The sequence below is a fragment of the Astyanax mexicanus genome, chromosome 5 (assembly GCF_023375975.1).
Source record: "Astyanax mexicanus isolate ESR-SI-001 chromosome 5, AstMex3_surface, whole genome shotgun sequence".
Lineage (NCBI taxonomy): Eukaryota > Metazoa > Chordata > Actinopteri > Characiformes > Acestrorhamphidae > Astyanax > Astyanax mexicanus.
This window is the reverse complement of record NC_064412.1, coordinates 39,779,044-39,798,451: the sequence shown is the minus strand read 5'-3', so window position 1 is coordinate 39,798,451 and position 19,408 is coordinate 39,779,044. Positions and strand designations below refer to the sequence as shown.

General features: G+C 38.1%; 1 protein-coding gene across 3 annotated transcripts in view; it reads left to right on the top strand.

Moving 5' to 3' along the window:
• Window positions 1–19,408, top strand: part of gulp1b (GULP PTB domain containing engulfment adaptor 1b) — a 125,626-nt gene that overhangs the window by 103,798 nt on the left and 2,420 nt on the right. For 2 of the 3 annotated variants that reach the window (XM_049479333.1, XM_007248802.3), the window contains 4 exons: window positions 5,670–5,756; window positions 8,887–9,078; window positions 9,804–9,933; window positions 11,947–12,041. In XM_049479333.1, coding sequence (XP_049335290.1) covers window positions 5,670–5,756; window positions 8,887–9,078; window positions 9,804–9,933; window positions 11,947–12,041 — 504 coding nt within the window. The remainder of the gene's footprint in view (window positions 1–5,669; window positions 5,757–8,886; window positions 9,079–9,803; window positions 9,934–11,946; window positions 12,042–19,408) is intronic. The other variant, XM_007248805.3, reaches the window with a different exon arrangement.

Below are 19,408 nucleotides of genomic sequence, written 5' to 3'. Positions count from 1 at the left end.
CGTCCTGTGAACGTGATGCCTCCCTCCCTGATGCCCTAAACAACTTTTATGCACGGTTTGAGGCACAAAACAACACGATGGCGAGAAAGACCATGCCCAAGCCGGACGAGCAGGTGTTGTGCCTGACTGCAGTGGATGTGAGGAACACTCTGCGCAGAGTCAACCCACGAAAAGCTGCAGGACCAGACAACATCCCCGGCAGAGTGCTCAGGGAGTGCGCAGACCAGCTGACAGATGTTCTCACGGACATCTTCAACATCTCCCTGTGCAGCGCCACTGTCCCAACGTGCCTCAAGTCCACCACCATCGTCCCCGTGCCAAAGAAGTCCACAGTGTCCTGCCTCAATGACTACCGTCCTGTTGCACTTACACCCATCATCATGAAGTGCTTCGAGAGGCTAGTCATGAGGAACATCAAGACACAACTGCCCTCTTCACTGGACCCCCTGCAGTTTGCGTATCGTCCCAATCGCTCCACGGACGATGCCATCACCACCACCCTTCATCTCTCACTCACCCACCTGGAGAAGAAGGACACTTACGTCAGAATGCTGTTTATAGACTTCAGTTCAGCATTCAACACCATCATCCCACAGAACCTCACCAGGAAGCTAAGCTCGCTCGGCCTCAACACCCCCCTCTGCAACTGGATCCTGGACTTTCTGACGGGGAGACCCCAGTCAGTCCGGTTCGGGGGCAGCACCTCCAGCACCATCACACTGAACACGGGGGCCCCCCAGGGCAGTGTCCTGAGTCCTCTGCTGTTCACCCTGCTGACTCATGACTGTGCTGCAAAACACAGTTCTAACAGCTTTATCAAGTTCGCCGATGATACAACCGTGCTGGGTCTCATCACCAAAGGCGACGAGTCAGCATACAGAGAGGAGGTGCAGCGGCTGACAGACTGGTGTACAGTCAACAACCTTCACCTGAATGTGGACAAGACAAAGGAAATGGTTGTTGACTTCAGGAGAGCACAACACACCCACTCTCCACTCAACATCGACGGGTCCTCTGTGGAGATTGTTAAGAGCACCAAGTTCCTTGGTGTCCACTTAGCAGATAACCTCACCTGGACCCTGAACACCAGCTCTACAGCCAAGAAAGCCCAGCAGCGTCTCTACTTCCTCCGGAAGCTGAGAAAGGCCCGTCTCCCTCCACCCATCCTCACACTCTTCTATAGAGGGACCATTGAGAGCATCCTGAGCAGCTGCATCACTGCCTGGTTTGGGACCTGCACCGTCTCTGACCACAAGACCCTCCAGCATATTGTGAGGACAGCTGAGAGGATCATCGGCGTCTCTCTCCCCTCCATCACGGACATTTACACCACCCGCAGCATCCGCAAAGCAACCAGCATTGTGAATGACCCCACTCATCCCTCACACGAACTGTTCTCCCTCCTGCCTTCGGGAAGAAGGTACCGCAGCATCCGGTCCAGCACGACCAGATTCTGCAACAGCTTCTACCCCCAAGCCATCAGACTCCTTAACTGCAGAGACTGAACTGATGGTTTTTCTGTACATGCACACACACTCTTACCCCACTTACCCCAGAAAATGGAAAGCACTAAAAACCCTACTACCTCACTGGACTCTATTGCACACTGTGTAATAGAGTAATTACTACCTCACCTGGTCCTTTTTGCACACTGCAAAATTTGCACACTGTCTTGTTATTTATTATTCTTTGTCTGTATGGTGTTGTATTGTCTGTCTGCACTTTTGTACTGTTGCACTATTGTTCTGTCTACACTGTGTTTATGTGCACCATGGTCCCTGGAGGAACGTTGTTTCATTTCACTGTGTACTCTGTATATAGCTGAAATGACAATAAAAACCACTTTGACTTTGACTTTGAAGAATTGTTGTACACTGACCTGTAATAAGCCCTTTCCAGGGGGGCAGATGTAATTGGACACTTGGCTGCTCTGTTGTTCTTTGGACAGCTGTGCTGTTGCATCATAGGTTCGTGCACAGATGAGCTGTTGGAAGGTGCTGAAGGATGGGAGACTTTTTTTAACACAAGCCCATAACATAACAAAATGTGAAACAATCTGAAGACATTCTGAATGCATTATAATATATATTCTTCAATCCCTAAGAGCCAATCCTGCAGCAGGTGAACAGACATAGGATTTACATTCACTGAATGCATATTCCAATGAGCTGTTTTACCAGACAATGCTAATCTACATACTGCTGCAGTGTGAAGAGCTTGACTTAAAGTCTATTTCTTTGCCAAATCTATCCCTGATTGTAAATTTGTGTGATGTTGTTGAACTTGCTATCAACGCTCCAGCCATAGTGCAAAAAACTGCAGGAATTTCCACATATAATGTTGTGTGTTCCTTCCAAACAACTCAATTTTGGTTTCATCTGTCCATAGTATATTTAGTCAGTACTGCTGTGGAACATGCAGGTGTTCTTTTGCAAACTTTAAACGTGCAGCAATGTTTTTTTTAATGTTTTTCTTATTGTAGATTTGTCAACAAAAATGCTAGCATGTGCCAAAGATTTCTGTAAGTCTTCAGCTGATACTCTAGGATTCTTCCTCACCTCATTGATTTACTGCGCTGTGCTCTTGCAGTCATCTTTACAGGACGACCACACCTAGGGAGAGTAGCAACAGTGCTGAACCTTCTCCATTTGTAGACCGTCTGTTTTACAGTGGACACATGAACATTAAGGCTTTTAGAAATACTTTTGTATAGTCAACAATTCTTAAACAGAGGTCTTCTGAGAGCTTTTTTTGCGAGGCATGATTCACATCACATTCACATGTTTTTTTATAGGGGAGAGCAGCTTTAACCAACACATCTGATCTCATCACATTGATTGGACTCTAGGTTGGCTGACTCCTGGCTCCAACTAGCTCTTAGAAAAGTCATTAGCCTAGGGGTTCACATACTTTTCCCCCCCTGCACTGTGAATGTTAACATGTTGTGTTCAAGAAAACCATGCTAACATATCATTTTTGTGTGGTATTAGTTTAAGCAGACTGTGTTTGTCTATTGTTGTGACTTAGATGAAGATCAGAACACATTTAATGACCAATCTATTCAAAAATCCAAGGAATCCTAAAGCGTTCACATATTTTTTTTGCAACTGTATAAGCCTGATGTCCTATTTGGGGGTTTTAAGAGAGTAAATAATCTAAGAATTTTTGTACATTGACCTCAAATAAGTCCTTTCCAGGGGGTAAAAATAAAAGACACTATGCTGCTATGTTGTTTTTTGGCCAGCTGTGTTTTCTTGCATTATTAGTTCATGCTCAAGCGAGCTATCTGAAGGTCATGTGGACCCCTGGAGTCTGTTATTGACCTGCAGCCCTAAGCTTGCTTTTATGAGGCTGCAGGAGAAAGAGAGGAGAAACCTGTTCGGAAATGCTGTGAGTGAATGCCTGTTTACTGTAAAGAAGAAGAAACAAATGTCTCCAACTACAATGATCAAAAAAAATTAAAAAAAAAGGGGTTGGACAGAGAAACTGAAACACCTGGTTTTAGAGCACAATAATTTATTGTCCAGACGGACAGTTCTGGTGAAAACAGGAGAGTTGAGGTGCACATTGAATTCTGACGTGATTTGGGCAGCCGTGGTTTTATGTTTCTTGGATACAATCCGGGTTAGCACCCGAACATCACTTTCAGACAGCTTCCTCTTACAGCGTCCACAGTTAATCCTGTTGGATGTGGTGGGCCTTCTTGGTGGTATGCTGACATTACCCTGGATACCGTGGCTCTTGATACATCACAACTTGCTGTCTTGGTCACAGATGCACCAGCAAGACGTGCACCAACAATTTGTCCTTTTTTGTCCTCTGGTATGCCACCCATAATGTTGTGTGCATTGCAATATTTTAAACAAAACTGTGCTCTTACCCTGCTAATTGAACCTTCACACTCTGCTCTTACTGGTGCAATGTGTAATTAATGAAGATTGTCCACCAGGCTGCTCCAATTTAGCCATGAAACCTCCCACACTAAAATGACAGGTGTTTTTGACACCACAAGTCAATATACTGTACACTGAACAAGCAATGTATTAAGACCACTGTACAAATACTGTGTAGAGCCTCCATCTACCTCTTCATTGCATAAATGTTTAAAACAGTTCTTTGAAATGTTGACACTGTCTTGTTAAAGCGATGTTGAGAAAGACGTCAGAGCTGTTTGTTGAAATGTTGACATAAATGTCTTGGGACCATTTTAATGTTGTTTAGCTGTGGAGCAGTGGAGGAACTGTGTGCTCTTGTTACAGTACTTTTGGAATGATTTAGGGAGTTGATGTAGATGAGGTGGGGTAATGATCATCCATCAGCCTGACCACACTTTTGTTACTGAATTAGGGCTGCAACTAATGATTATTTTGGTAGTCGACTAATCTGACGATTATTTTTTCGATTGGCCGATTAGTCATTGATTATTTCTGCCATGTCCTCCATCTCTAAAAAATGATATAAACAGCTAAACATGAGATTTAAAAGCCATTTAAATGATCAGATGTTGTTTAGACATGTAAAGTACTCCGTATTTAGTGAATAAATATGTAATCTGTTGTGTTTGGGCACTTTTGGAGACATACTAAGTTGAGTGTAAACTGTGTGAGTGTGTCATTTACACATCTCCCATTGCGCTTCTGTCCCCAGCACTTTGTGTAATGCGGTACTGTTACAAATGAACGATTAGTCAACAATGAAATTTGTAGTCGACAAATTTAAATAATCGACATTGTCGACAATGTCGACTAATCGTTTCAACCCTACACTGAATGCAATCAAATTTTGGTAACACTTTACTTGGATGGTCCATTTGATGGCCTCTTTGATGCTCAACTGACATTCAACTAACATTCAACTCCATGTCTATTAAATGCAAATGAACTAAAAGGTAAATAAATGGTAAGTAAATGATTCTCTATTGAATATAACCCTACATTCAACTCTAACCCAAATGCTTATCTTTATATTTTAGGATTGGGTTTAGGTTTAGATTGTAAGCTTAGGTTAAGGTTAGGGTAAGGGTCAGGTGTAGGGTTTGATTTTATGGTTGATTAATGGTTAAGGTTAGGGTTAGGTGTACGGTTAGGTTCTATTTTGAACCATTTACATTCAACATAGGGTTAAGTTAAATGTAATGGACATTCAATTCAGTTGAATGTCAGTTGAGCATCAACAAGGCCATGAAATGGACCATGCAAGTAAAGTCTTAGACAAATTTTAAATGTTAATCATATATTTTTTCCCCTTTAATGCGTGGTTGTGTGTTTTATTTAGTTTAGTTTAGTTTTGTAGTTTTCAGTATTGTAGTAGATTTTGAACGTCTGTCACAAAAAGTATCCTACAGTTCTAGTGTTTACAGCAGTACAGCTTCAGGAGTTCAGTATTGATTCTCTAGATGTCATGCTGTTTATATTGTAAGCACTTAAAAAACTCAACACAAACATATTGGCATGTAATCAATCCTAGCAAGAGAACTGGCAGGAAATCAAGCCAGCAGGAGACAAACGTTAGAGAAGAAAATCTGCTGTATTCAGGAAAAACTCACTAAACAGAAAGAAAAACTGTGTCACTGTTACATAACTTACTGCTCCTCCATATTTATTTGTGTGATTCTGGGTCTGCAGTAATGACCGTGTTCTTAATGGTAAACTTTTTTTTTTCTGTTTCAGATTCAAGATTTAGAAATGGAGAATTCGAAGCTTAAAAAGCAGCTTCAGGATCTGGAGGATCAGCTGATCAGCACTCAGTCGTCTCCAGTACGTTAAATAATGTCAAGTATGCATACAAGTATTGAGCCCTTCCAATTAAAAACCTTGATTAAATTTTTTATCGATTGACACCAGTATTATTATATATATATTATAATTTTTCGTTCATGAAGGCGGCAGCTATTAAGATTATTTTCTATTGAATTGAAAGCAGTAGTGTTTAATAGTGGGGTTGGGACAAAAGCTTAATGGCAAGCTGCATGAACAGGATTCGTGAAGAGCTTGGCTTAAAGTTACTGATATTATTCTATGCCATTTCCAAATCTATACGTTACAAAGACTATAAGTCTGATGTTCATGTTCCCACAACTTACTGACCGTCACTTTAAAATAAAATATCTTACAGTAGTTATTAACTGTAAATAATAGTTTTTTTTCCCCAAAAGGCTTGATATACAGTTGCAAGAAAAAGTATGTGAACCCTTTGGGATTACTTGGATTTCTGCATAAATTGGTCATTTAATGTGTTCTGATCTTCATCTAAGTCACAACAATAGACAAACACAGTCTGTTTAAACTTTTACCACACAAACAAATATATTTTGCATTATTTTATTGAACACAACATGTTAACATTCACAGTGCAGGGTGGAAAAAGTATGTGAACCTTTGGGTTTAATAAGTGGTTGGCCTTCCTTTGGCAGAAATAACCTCAACCAAATGTTTCCTGTAGTTGCAGATCAGACCTGCACAACGGTCAGAAGGAATTTTGGACCATTCCAAACAGCAGTGTTTTTTTTGGACAGCAGTGGCTTCGTCCGTTGTGTCCTCCCATGAACTCCATTCTTGTTTAATGTTTCTTATTGTAGATTTGTCCACAAAATGTTAGCATGTGCCAGAGATTTCTGTAAGTCTTCAGCTGACACTCTAGGATTCTTCCTCACCTCATTGATCATTCTGCTCTGTGCTCTTGCAGTCATCTTTACAGGACGATCACACCTAGGGAGAGAAGCAACAGTGCTGAACCTTCTCCATTTGTAGACCGTCTGTTATACCGTGGACACATGAACATGAACAAAGATTTTATAGGGAAGGACAGCTTCAACCAACACATCCAATCTCATCACATCCTGGCTGGAATTAGCTTGTAGTAAAGTCATTAGCCTAGGGGTTCCCATAATTTTTCCCCCTCACTGTAAATGTTAACATGTTGTGTTCAATAAAACCATGCTAACATATCATTTTTGTGTGGTATTAGTTTTAGCAGACTGTGTTTGTCTATTGTTGTGACTTAGATGAAGATCAGAACACATTTAATGACCAATGCAGAAATCCAAGGAATCCCAAAGGGTTCACATATCTTTTCTTGCAACTGTATATGTTTATTTGTTAAAATTGCTTACCGTATTTTTCGGGCTATAAGGCGCACTTTTTCCCAAAAATCGTCATTGCGCCTTATAATGCAGTGCGCCTTGTGTATGGATTTTGCTTGTGTTTACTGACCTCGATTTTATGTGGTACACGGCGCTCTGTTGTGCAGAATTCCTCACCCACGCCAGAAAAAGATCCTTACCTTTGACTGCCGTACTGCCTCTCGGCTGTGGTTCAGGGTAGCTAGTTTCCACTGTAGCTCCGTGGCCAGAACAAGGTGCCGGTAAACTTTCCTTTCCACCCGTTCTGGGGTAATAGCACAAACTGTTTCTTTTTAGCGCCCACTTCTAAGTAAAGTTAACCTCTTAACACGCGCTGGCCCAACTGGCTGTGTTTCTGAATAGTTATGAACAGTTACAGGTTCAATATAGACATCCAATATACCATTTTAAAGCTTAGAATCTCTGCTTTTGAGCTATTTAGCCTATTTAGCGGAATATCCTTTCAGAAAATAAACATTTAGGGCGAAATATGCCTTGGTTATGATTTTAATAATTCATAACTCTCATATTTGCGTTTATCGTTCGTCCATATTTCATCGAATGCGGTCATGTCATACACCATTCGAACCGTCTGGCTCTCCGGATTCCAGAACTGTGCTTTTACTGTAGGATGTATGTTTCATGAATTAAAGCTGCGTCAGAGCGCATGTTTCCAGTAATAAAAGGCTCTCCTTTTGTCCTGGGGTAACCTCCGGTCACTGCCGCCACCCCCCGAACACACACCCGCGCTCAGCCACAGGTCCTACCTTCAAAACGCGTCCAGACTAAAGAGAATCCATCAATCCATCAATCCTGTAATCCACAGTTATATCCAAACAGCGCTGGAAATCACTTCATCCAGAAATGAAACTTATCCAATCTTTATCTCTGTTTTAAAACCGTTTTATTCACCGAATTCGGCACAACACGCTATTATAGTCAGAAGCCTCGCGGAGTAATGCGGTACTTGCTGTGCTTCAACATAATATTATGGTCTGTCGGAGCGTTGCGGCTACCGTTGTCAGGAGCCTCGCGGAGTAATACGTACTTGCTGTGCTTCAACATAATATTATGGTCTGTCGGAGCGTTGCGGCTACCGTTGTCAGGAGCGTCGCGGAGTAATACGTACTTGCTGTGCTTCAACATAATATTATGGTCTGTCGGAGCGTTGCGGCTACCGTTGTCAGGAGCGTCGCGGAGTAATACGGTACTTGCTGTGCTTCAACATAGTAATATTATGGTCTGTCGGAGCGTTACGGCTACCGTTGTCAGGAGCGTCGCGGAGTAATACTAACTGTGCTTCAACATAGTCTTACGGTGTGTGTGTAAGGACCGTGAAATGGCTCCAGTTAAGAGACATGCTTAAGAGACATTTAGTGCGCCTTATAATCCAGTGCGCCTTGTGTATGGACTAACACTAAAAATAGACCGTTCACTCATCGTGCGCCTTATAATACGGTGCGCCTTATAGTCAGAAAAATACGGTAATTATTAATAAGCTCATTAACCTGTATAAATCCAGTACTGCTAAGTACTAGTAACTCCTTAAAATTCAAATTTTCCTCTTTAAAAATCTTTCTTTTCCTGTGTATCCTCCTTCCTGTCCTTCTCTCTCTTTCTTCTTCTTTCTCTTTTTCTCTCCATCTCTCTCTCTTCTCTCTGTCTCTCTTTCCCTATTTCTCTGTCTTAATTCTTCTCTCTCTCTCTCTCTCTCTTTTTCTCTCTCTCTTTTTCTCTCTCTCTTTTTCTCTCTCTCTCTCTCTCAGCTGCACCGGCCCGCCGCGCTCTTCTTCTGCTCTGATGACATCACCTCGTTCTCCTCTCTAGACATTACCTCTGTCAGTCTAACACCTGCCAGTTCACCTGATTCCAACCAATCAGCCGGCCTGCTTACCCCACCTCCTGCTAAACCCGCCCACTTTCAGCCAGCCAATGGCTACAGTGTCCCTCGGCCTCGTGTAATTTTTTTTTTATTTTATTTTTTATTTAGAATATTATACAACCATGAGTGCACATATATCAGCATAGCTATTATGATCACAGCTTTTTACCCTGTGTAATTCTGTTTTTTAATTTTTGCAAATTTACTAACCCCTATTATCCTTGGGAGCAATCTGTCCACAGCAATTTATACCTATTTGTCATATTCATTGTCGTAATCTTGAAAAATTGTGTAATACTACCACCTCAGTCCACATGATTCTTTCAGGGACAATGCTGTATCTCTCAGCTTGTCCAGAAATGCATGTTTGAGCGAACCTTCAAGGATCTAATTTTGAAGTACACTTCCTGATTTTAAGGGGAGCCCAGAGAGAACAGGAACATCAAATACAAAATCTTTGATCATATTTTCAATCGTAATGTTAGGAGACACTTTTTAACGTGGATTTTAAAAACAATAATATTGATAATTAAAACGTCCAAAACTAAAATGTATCAGACTGTAAATAAGTTTTTAATGCATATTTAATTCTTGGTCTTGACTTATTTATTTACACAATTGCCCATGTGTTTTTATAATATATAACTATGTATTATTTTGTATGTTTGTATCATCACGAGTAACCCTATGGACACCATGAACTGTTTCTTTAAGAGTGGTGTGATACCAGTGTAATTATAAGTTTTTGCTGTGTTGTCAAGAATGTTTAGACTAAAAATAAGTTTGTGCTGATGTCATTAGGCTGGAAGTATCCCAGTATCTTCCACAGACGTATTTGACATGGTGCCGTTCACACCCACATCATCCATGACGAGAATATCTAACAGTAACGGAACCTCACTGCTCCCTCCACTGCCTCCTAAAGACAGGGGTGAGTATTAAAGGTACTTTAAAGTATTAAAGTATTGTTATAGAGTAAAATCACACAATCTTTCACCAGGAGGAACTCTATATGAGTGGGTCTGCTCTCTTCAAAAACGCTGGATGCATTTTTTTTTTTATTCCATTCATTATTTGTTAGATGGTCTAAGCTGGTATTTGCTTTTTAGTTGATTACACAGTTGATTATAATCATTAGTTCACAAAAGGTGGGAGCAAGGATGGGCAGTGGGCGCCAATCAAACAAAGGCATGACTGTGGAAAAAGAGGGTACTGGTACTGGACTGGCCTGCCTGCAAAGAAATGTGTGGAAAATATGACAATGTGTTTTTTCCACATCTTAGGACATTGCAGGAAACATGGAACAAAATAGGAGCTGAAAAACTGCAGAGTTTGGTATTCTTTGTTCCAAAACATATTTCAGGTGTTTAGAGAAGCACTGGTAACATTACAGAGTGGTCAGTGCTTTACCGTTCAACTTCTTTTGGAATGTGTTTCAGGCCTGAAATGCAGAAATGAATGTATATTACCAAACAAAAGTTTGGACACATCTCTTTTTATTTATTGTTTTTCTTTATTTCTTTATTTATTTATTTTTTTATCTACATTGTAGAATAATAATATTGACATTACACATTAATACAATCGGGGACACACATGGAATTATAAACTAAATAATTGTAATTGTAAGGTCCTGGCCCTGTTTCCTGTCTGTCCTCGTGCCTGTGTTGTCCCACGTGACCCGTGCCCCTGTGTTCTACCTGTGTTTTTCCACTCACCTGTGTTCTTCTGTAACTCCGCCCCTTCGTCCCAGGTGTTTCATGTTTCCTGTGTGTGTGCACCTCTATTTAAGGTCCGTGTTTCATTTCCCCGGTGTCGATCCTTGTACGTTTTTACGTCTGTTAGTGGTCCGTATGTTTTCCCCAGTTTCCTCAGTCCTGTTTACGGTTTCCCCAGTTCCCTGTGTATTTTGTATTTGTTTTCTTGAATAAATCCCGTTTTGGTTTGCAATTTGCGTCCGCCTCCTCGTCTACCCTGCACCCCAGCCTGACAGTAATAAACAAAAAAATGGTTTGGTCTCCACAATCCCACAATCCCCTGATCTAAACCCTAAAACTAAGATGGTGATTTGAGGTGATTTGGGATGAGCTGGAGTTTCACAGCATGAAGGAAAAGCAGGAACCTCCAGGTACTCCTTCAAGATGCTGAGAAAACTCTTCCAGTTGACTCTCCCTCATGAAGACACTGAGATTTGTTTAAAATACCAATAATGTACAGATCTGTCCTCAAAGATAAATGTAGCTAATTAGAAAAATCTAAAGTATAAAATATTTTGGTTTGTTTAACACTTTCTGGTTTACAGAATAATTCTGCATGTGTTCCTGTATAGCTTTAATATAGTCTTTAATATTATATTTACAGTGTAAAACGGCATAAAAAAAGAGAACAGAAGAGGAGTGTTCAAACTTTTGACCAATACAGTATTAATAAACGAAATGAGGTTGAGCAGAATGAATATAAAAAATCTTGGGTTCATACTTTCTGAAATTAAAATAAAAGATAAATTTAAGGTAAATGTAAGAAACCCTGTCCTTATTTAACTGCCATTTTCCTTACAGTCCCAACATTTTCTAATTTGTAGTCATTTTCTGAAATAGCACACACACAGTGTGATGTGGTGAGGGGTTAGCTGTGTGTTTCTTTCTGTGGGTTTTTTTTTAACAGTGTTTGAGCAGTTTAGAGAATAATATATTACTTTAAGATGCTCCTCTTAACTAAAGTGCTTTCATTAAATATGCAGTAGTATTTAAAGGGAAATGTGTGTTTTTATACACATCCAGATCTATTAAATTATGATGTCTAAACCAAATGGAAAAGTTCTGTTCATTATAAGTAAAAACAAAAACTATGATGGTGAGTGTTCACTGGTCTCCCATGAACAATGAATAATAAAATAATACAGTCAGTAATGAAGCATTTCTCTTTCTTTTCTCTGTTTGTGTAGCTATAGATTTGTTTGGAGCCGTGCCCTTTGACCCCTTCATCTGCGGAATCGCTGATTTTACTCCAGATATCCAGTCAAAGCTGGATGAGATGCAGGTGGGCTAAAAGTGTTATAATTTTTTTTTTCAGATCTGATTAAGACATTAAAAAAAATACATTAAGACAAAAAAAAACATTAATGAAGCTCAAAAAGAAGCTAAAAGATTCAGATTTTTCACCACTAGAGTACTCAAAACTCTGTACTGATTAGACAGCCTTTCTATGTTATTCATCAGAACATCAGAAAGCTTCTGAGATCTGGACTTTTTTATTTTAATCCAATTTTTCCTTTTATCTAGTCATTTTAGCTCTACTTTTGTCATTTTAATATTTATTTTTACATTGATATCTACATTACATTTTAATAGCACTTTTTCCTTTTTCTGTGAAGTTTGGAGATACAAGATTTATTGCATGACGAGGATGATATTCCAACTGGCATATGACCACAATGTCAGGTGTAGTTTCAATGTAAAAAAATAAAATAAATGATTGTAAAAAAAAAAAAGACAAAATACTTCCAAATCAACCTTAAATTTTTTACTTGGAAGCAGCATAATGTATTTTTCTCATACATATATCCGTATCATTATTATTGTCATTTTATTAGCGTTTTAATATATTTTAATCATAAGATCACTTTAAATACATACAGTTATGTGTTGAAAATAGAAAACTAAATAGAAACTTAAGTTAGTGTGCAGACTTTGTCACTTCTGCTTCAGTCTGAAAAGGCTTTTCATCTGCAACAGTCAAACGCTCATTGCTATCTCGGCAGTGAATTGTCAGCAGAGGTGTATTCCCAACGTTGGCAGCTATGCAAACATTTCTATTATCTATAGACAGAATGAACAAGCGTGAATGATCAGGACAGGATCTCTGTTAAGAAGTGTTAAGACACGTCCAGGTAGCTGCACCCCTGAAATAGCAATCTGCCAAAGTCAGAGCACACCTGGCTCTTAAAGAGAATGGAAAGTGAAACACTGATTGGTTTATTTCACATTAAGCCCAAAACATAACCATGATAAATTAATAGTATTAGTGTTTTAAGGGGAATGACGTCCTTTTACCGTCGTTACTATAGTAAAAACACTCTGACATGCCCTAAATCAGGCTGCATGGTGCACTGTTGATGGCTCACCTATAGATCTCTAAAATAGGGCCATTTATCTTTACTAAATTCTTAAAGAAATGTAATTTTTAAGATAGAATAATGTAGAATAAAAAATAAATGTAATCTATGGTTTATTTAATGTTACAAAATTAAGATGTAAAAACAATGTCATGAATGCCAGACACGGGTAAGACACATGCAGATAACAATCAGAGAATTTGTTTAAGACCAGAACACAATCTTAAACAGCTAAGCTAAAGCAGTAGTCAGATAACAAACAGGCAGAGGTCATACACATAAGGATGAGAAAATAAAGAGAAAACGAGGTAAAAGAGCTAGGAACTAGATTCAATACCGGCCAAAGAGAACAGGAAATGAGGGGTATTTATAGAGTGAAGCACAGGTGAGAACAGTGAGATTAATTATTATGAAGGAGAGTTCATGAGACGCAGTGGCACGTGACTGGGATAGTCCTGGGGAGAAAGCACAGGGGAATTCTGGGAAATGTAGTTCTGAGTCACTGAATTAGAGAGTCCATGGCAGGCAGACAGGAAGTGGCTAGCCTGACAAACAATGTCACACCATTAATTTATCTTTCAAAATTCAAACATAATTCCACATTGATTTAATCCTAATATGACATTAATTTAAAAAATAATAATAATAATTAGTTAATTCCTAAAAAGCTTAGGAAGCACTTCAAATGTTGTTTTTTTTTTGTCACATCATGAGCCAAAAAGCTCAGCTCAGCTCTTCTTCTCCTCTCTCTCACTGCTCATCGTTCAGCTAAATGGACTGATTCTCTTCAGTCTGTGGTTTGAGGTGTGTTTTTGCAGGAGATTAAAAATTTGCAGCTCTCAGACTCCAAAATGAGGCGAGATTAATAAAAAAATTTATGCCAATTGCGTAAAAAAACATTTCTGTGAAATTACTAGTATGGAGAAACATTGAAACACTGCATTTCCTTATGGCACATGATCAACATTCTGTGTTGAAATAATGTCAGATGTAGTTTTAATGTAAAAAAAAATGCTAATTGGTTATAAAAAAGTTAAGAAAATGCTTACAAATCAACATAATTTTTAAAATTTGGAATCAGCATAATGTCTTTTCCTTTATAAGCATCTTCACTCTAAAAAACAGAGGTACAATATGAGTACTTTTTTGTACTCAAAGGTACACTCTTCATAATTGTACCCTTAAAGGTACAATACTGGTCTTTACAGGGTCAGACATGTTCCCTCTGAAGTACAAAGTAATTTCTAACAGCAATAAGTACAGATTTGTACAATTTAACCAGCCAAAAGGTACATTCAGTATTCTTTTATCAGTAACATTTTACTAATAAACAATATATATTTTAATTGCACATTTTTTATTTGAAAGCCAGACAATTTTGGATCATCAAGTTTTTGAGCCATATTTAGTTGATGATAATGTTTATAATCTTTATAATCTTTACTGGCACAAAAACCATGGGTACAAAAAAGGACTTTCACTGAAAGGTACTTTTTTGTACCTCAATATAAGGCACAGCCCCAGCGACAAGCTTTGTACCCTTTTAAGTACAAATCTGTACTTACTTTTCTTAGTGTGTACCTTAACATTAGTATTGTAATTTTATTAGCATTTTATTATATTATGATCATAAGACCACTCATACATTTATGTGTTGGAAATAGAAAACAAACTAGAAATTTAAGTTAGTGTGCAGATGTCATTTTTAAGATGGTAGAATGTACAAATAATCTATAGTTTAATTATTGCTAAAAAAAATGTCACAATGTTAATTCATGTATCAAATTTGAAACATAATTCAACATTGTTTTAATCCTCACATGATGTTAATTCAAAAGCCGTATGCTGGAAAAATCCTGGAAAATGTTTTCCTAAAAAGCGTGGGAACCCTAAGATAGTGCTGTTTTTTTCAGTGAACACAAGCACTTCAAATGTTGTTTTTTTGTGACATCATGAGCCAAAAATGTCTACAGACATCTCAGCTCAGCTCTTCTTTCCCTCTCTCTCACTGCTCATGGTCCAGCTGAGTCTGCTGATTCTCTTCAGTCTGTGGTTTGAGGTGTGTTTTTGCAGGAGATGTAAAATATGCAGCTCTCAGACTTTGAAGTGGGATTATGACAGAATTCCAGATTGAGGCGAGGGGGGGAATTAATGCCGATTGGGTTAATCATGAACAGACTTCAAATATTTGTCAGCAGCAGAGGAGATTGACAGCTGGTATTAATAGATCAAAGAGAAGAGACCACACACACACACAGGCTGGGCAGGGCTTGCCTGGATTTGTGCTGTATCCACCATGTATCCTACACCAGATTTCATTTATACATTAATCTCTTCTAATACCATTTATGATTAAAGCAGCAGTCCCTAAGATCTTTTCTTTAAAAAGCAGTAGCAGTTGGGAGTAGTAGTTGGAAGGGCATATATTAAAAATATTGTAATAAATGTATTACAATATTGTAATAAATGGTATCAGTGTAGTCATATAAAAAACTCTGGTCTGGTAAGTTTGTAACAACAGTGATCTACCTCAAAAGGTACCGATCGGTTCAATAAAATACAGAGAGCCGTTGCATCCCTAATGTGTAGAATACTTAGTGCATGTACACTGCAAACAAACAATTCTAAAAAAAAATACAGTAAATACAGAAAACATGGTCAATTGTGTTCACTTTGACTCTGGCTGCTGATGGCAAGCAGTATGATCCAGGATTCAAACCAGTGATCCTAAAATCATAATAGCCAGTGGACCCCTCAAAACCCCGTAATTTTTTTTTTTTTTTAGATGATCAAAGACAAACTTACATTTATAGAAAAACAAAAACTCAGCTTCCACTTTTTTGGGTGCTAGGACTCATTTTAGAGTTATTTAAGCATTTCTGCCTAAGTGTAAAATTATTTAATATTACATTTTACACAACTTTTTTTGTAATTGTGGAGGAATATTCTAATCTGGAAAAGCGATACTTCCATCAGCATTAGTTAATCCTGAAATAAATATATTGATTTTTTTTCTTTTTCTCTCTTTTCCTGCTCCGGTTCAGCGGCAGAGATGGTTTGTAAACTGTTTGTTATGGTGTTTTATTGCATCACTCACTGCATCCTCTCTGTTTTCAGTGTGAAATGTTTTAAGTTGTGATAAACCAATACTGATATCATCTGTACAGTACAGAGCACTGATACCATGAAGCAGTTACTGATGTGCATGCACACCAATTAAGACAGCAGCATGTCTGGGATTATTATGCTTCTCTACTTACATGTTTTTGCATTGTGACAATTTAAATTTTTATTACTTTGAAACTTGTATAAACTTTCTGCTCTTGTAGGATCAGTATATCTTATTTGGGATACAGAACACAGCCTTTAACTAAATAAAACCTAAAAAAAACTATAGTTAAGTCAGATTTAATGCTGGTATTGGTACTTGGTATTGGCAGATGCTTAAAAATCTGTTATTGGAAACAGAAGGAAAAAAATGGTATCAGTGTATCTATAATTTCTCCATCTTCATGCTTTATGTTTGTGTCATGCAGTGTGATTGTTGTGTACACTGTGTTTTATCTGTGTCCTGAAGTGTTTAGCATGTTGAGTTCATTAGCAGGTGTATTTGGAAGGCCCTGTTTGTACATTTTGCTATTCTGGTACAGTTTCTGATAACCTGTTAAATTGTTTCATGTCGGCTAATTAATTTTTTTATTATTATTTATAATGTCAGAAACTGTGGTAAGAAAAAGTATGTGAACCCTTTCGAATTCCTTGTTTTTTTTCTGCACTGTAAAATGTAATCTGATTTTTATCCAAGGGTATTAAATATACGATCTTGCAGCAATAACCACATCCAAGCACTTCCTGTAGCTCTGGATTAGATCTGCACATCATTCAAGTTTACTGTAGAGTAGTACATTTTAAAGTCCTCTTAATCACTTTGTATTCTTTTCAGATTTATCTAAATCAACAATTTTTTATTTTGATTTTGGATCCTCTAAAGGTTTTTTTTTTTTTGGTGCCGCAAGGCTCAAATACAAGTAGCCTATCCCCAGCTATGCTAACGCTTTAATCTAATTAGCTTTTTGAGGTCATTAACACTCAAAAATTAGTCATTAAGTGTTCACACTATGTACTTTTTCCACTAGCACTATGAGTTTTTTAGGGTTGTTCTCAGTAAAGACATGAACGGTCATAGTTTTTTGTTATCATTTTAGGTACATTCGTACCCTTGCTTTGATATTATATTAAATTATATGTAGAAAACATATGCATTTTGCATTGCAAAGGGTTCACATACTTTTTCTTGCCTCTGTATTTATCACTAATTCAAGTCCAGAAAATCTATTTTAGTTAAATTATTTTACTGTATATTTTGCACTAATAAGCACTATGATATATATTTTTTTAATTCATCAGTGTGCCCTATAATCTGGTGCAGCGTTATAAAAGAGTTTTAGTTTTTCCAGCACCAAGGCTCAAACAGCATTAGCATTAACATTAGTACTGGTTCTTTCGACGTTTCAAATACTATCTGCCTGTAGCCTGCTGCTAACCTCGGCTAGCACTGCTGGAGCAGCATCAGCATTAGTCGCTAACCATGCTAGGTGCTTACTCTTTCAGGAGAGTAAATGGAAGCTCTTTACTCACCCAAATAAACAGTTTTTAGGAGAGAAATCTGTGTAGATTCACATCCAGTGCTTGTTTGACCTTAGAAAATATGTTTTTGTTTAGGAATTACTGTGTTGTTTACTTAGCTTAGTTTTCTGAATTAGAAGGAAAACATGATGACACCCCTGTTCCTTACTAGTGTCACATAATGCACCTAAAAACCAGTGCACCTAACATATTAAAATAGACGAGAAAATAGACATTTTAATAATCCGATGCGTCTTATAGCGTGAAAAATACAGTATTTTAATTCACAGCAAACAGTGCTGTTTTATCAAGCAAAAGGAATTGTAGCAGAATGTCTCCAAGTAGTTGGTAAAGAGTTAAAAGTGGTCACACACTGGTAATGCATGAAAAGCCTGTTTTTTTGCTGCAAAGTTTTGCTAAAATGCCAGACAAAAGATATGTTAAATTCTACAGTAATGCATCCAAAAAGTTAAGAGTTTATGTTTAGAGTTCCAGGGTAGTTTTAATATTGCAGTTCTGATATTGCCTGAAATGTAGTCAATTAAATATAACCTTTATATCATGAAATAAAAGAACAAAGCAAAGTAGCCCCGCATTAAAGATTTAGATGTAGACTTGCTTGGTATTTCTCAGAAGTGTTTTTTAGCAGACGTGACGGAGAATTCGTTCTTGTACATTAATTAGGCTGAGCGAAACTGAGTCTAATTTGCATTTCAGTTTAATTCACTTGAATTAAATTGGACAGCTGGGTGGAAATCTGGCTTGTGAGTTAAAGCTGAGCTAGTTTTCATGATTAGGAGAGACAACCCAGTAAAACCACCAGAGATCAAGTAACTCTTAATGCTTTATATCTGTGAACAGGGAAACGGCTCAGGGGAAACGTATAAGAGCACTTCAGCACTTCAGAGTTTATTTACTATTACTTCTCGTGGAAAACAACACAGTGCATCTCTCTGGATTTCATTTTCATCCTGTGTTTTATCTTTATGTTAATGTGGTATAATATATATATTAGTGTATTTACAACAGAGTTGATTCACATCTTGATGCACTAAATACAACTACCACCAACGTTACTGTCACATTAAATTAATAAATTAATCAATCAATCAATCAATGTACACCAAAGACTTTAACTCCAGTACTGATGTAATTCTACAGTGACATGCCGAATGTCGTTTGACATGAGAATAATATAATTACCCATGACTATTGCCACATCTCATAGAAGCTAAGGAAGACTGCATTGACTTGTGGGCTGCGAGTCGCTTGTCTGTTTTAATCAGCCGGGACATTTCTGGGCCATAAACCATATGAAAAGGCTAAGGCTGCTTTCACACCTACCTTGTTTGGTCTGGACACCTGTAGTTGGGTTCTGGGGTCCGAATCAGTTGATGAGTTTGTTTATTTGTAGTGTTTTCTCCTTCTGTTTGGTTTGGTTTCACACATGCATAAGCCTAAATGCACCAAAGTATGCACCAATGAACTCACTCCAAAACTCTTGTTAATAATGTTGCCATTCCATGAGCCAGCTGGCTAGTGTTCGATCAACCTCACTCACAAGATAACACCCATACCATCATCCTGTGACTTTTGGCATGTATGTGTACATGTATGCCTATTCTATGCGCATATTTTCATGTGTTTTCATTAAAATATAAAAATT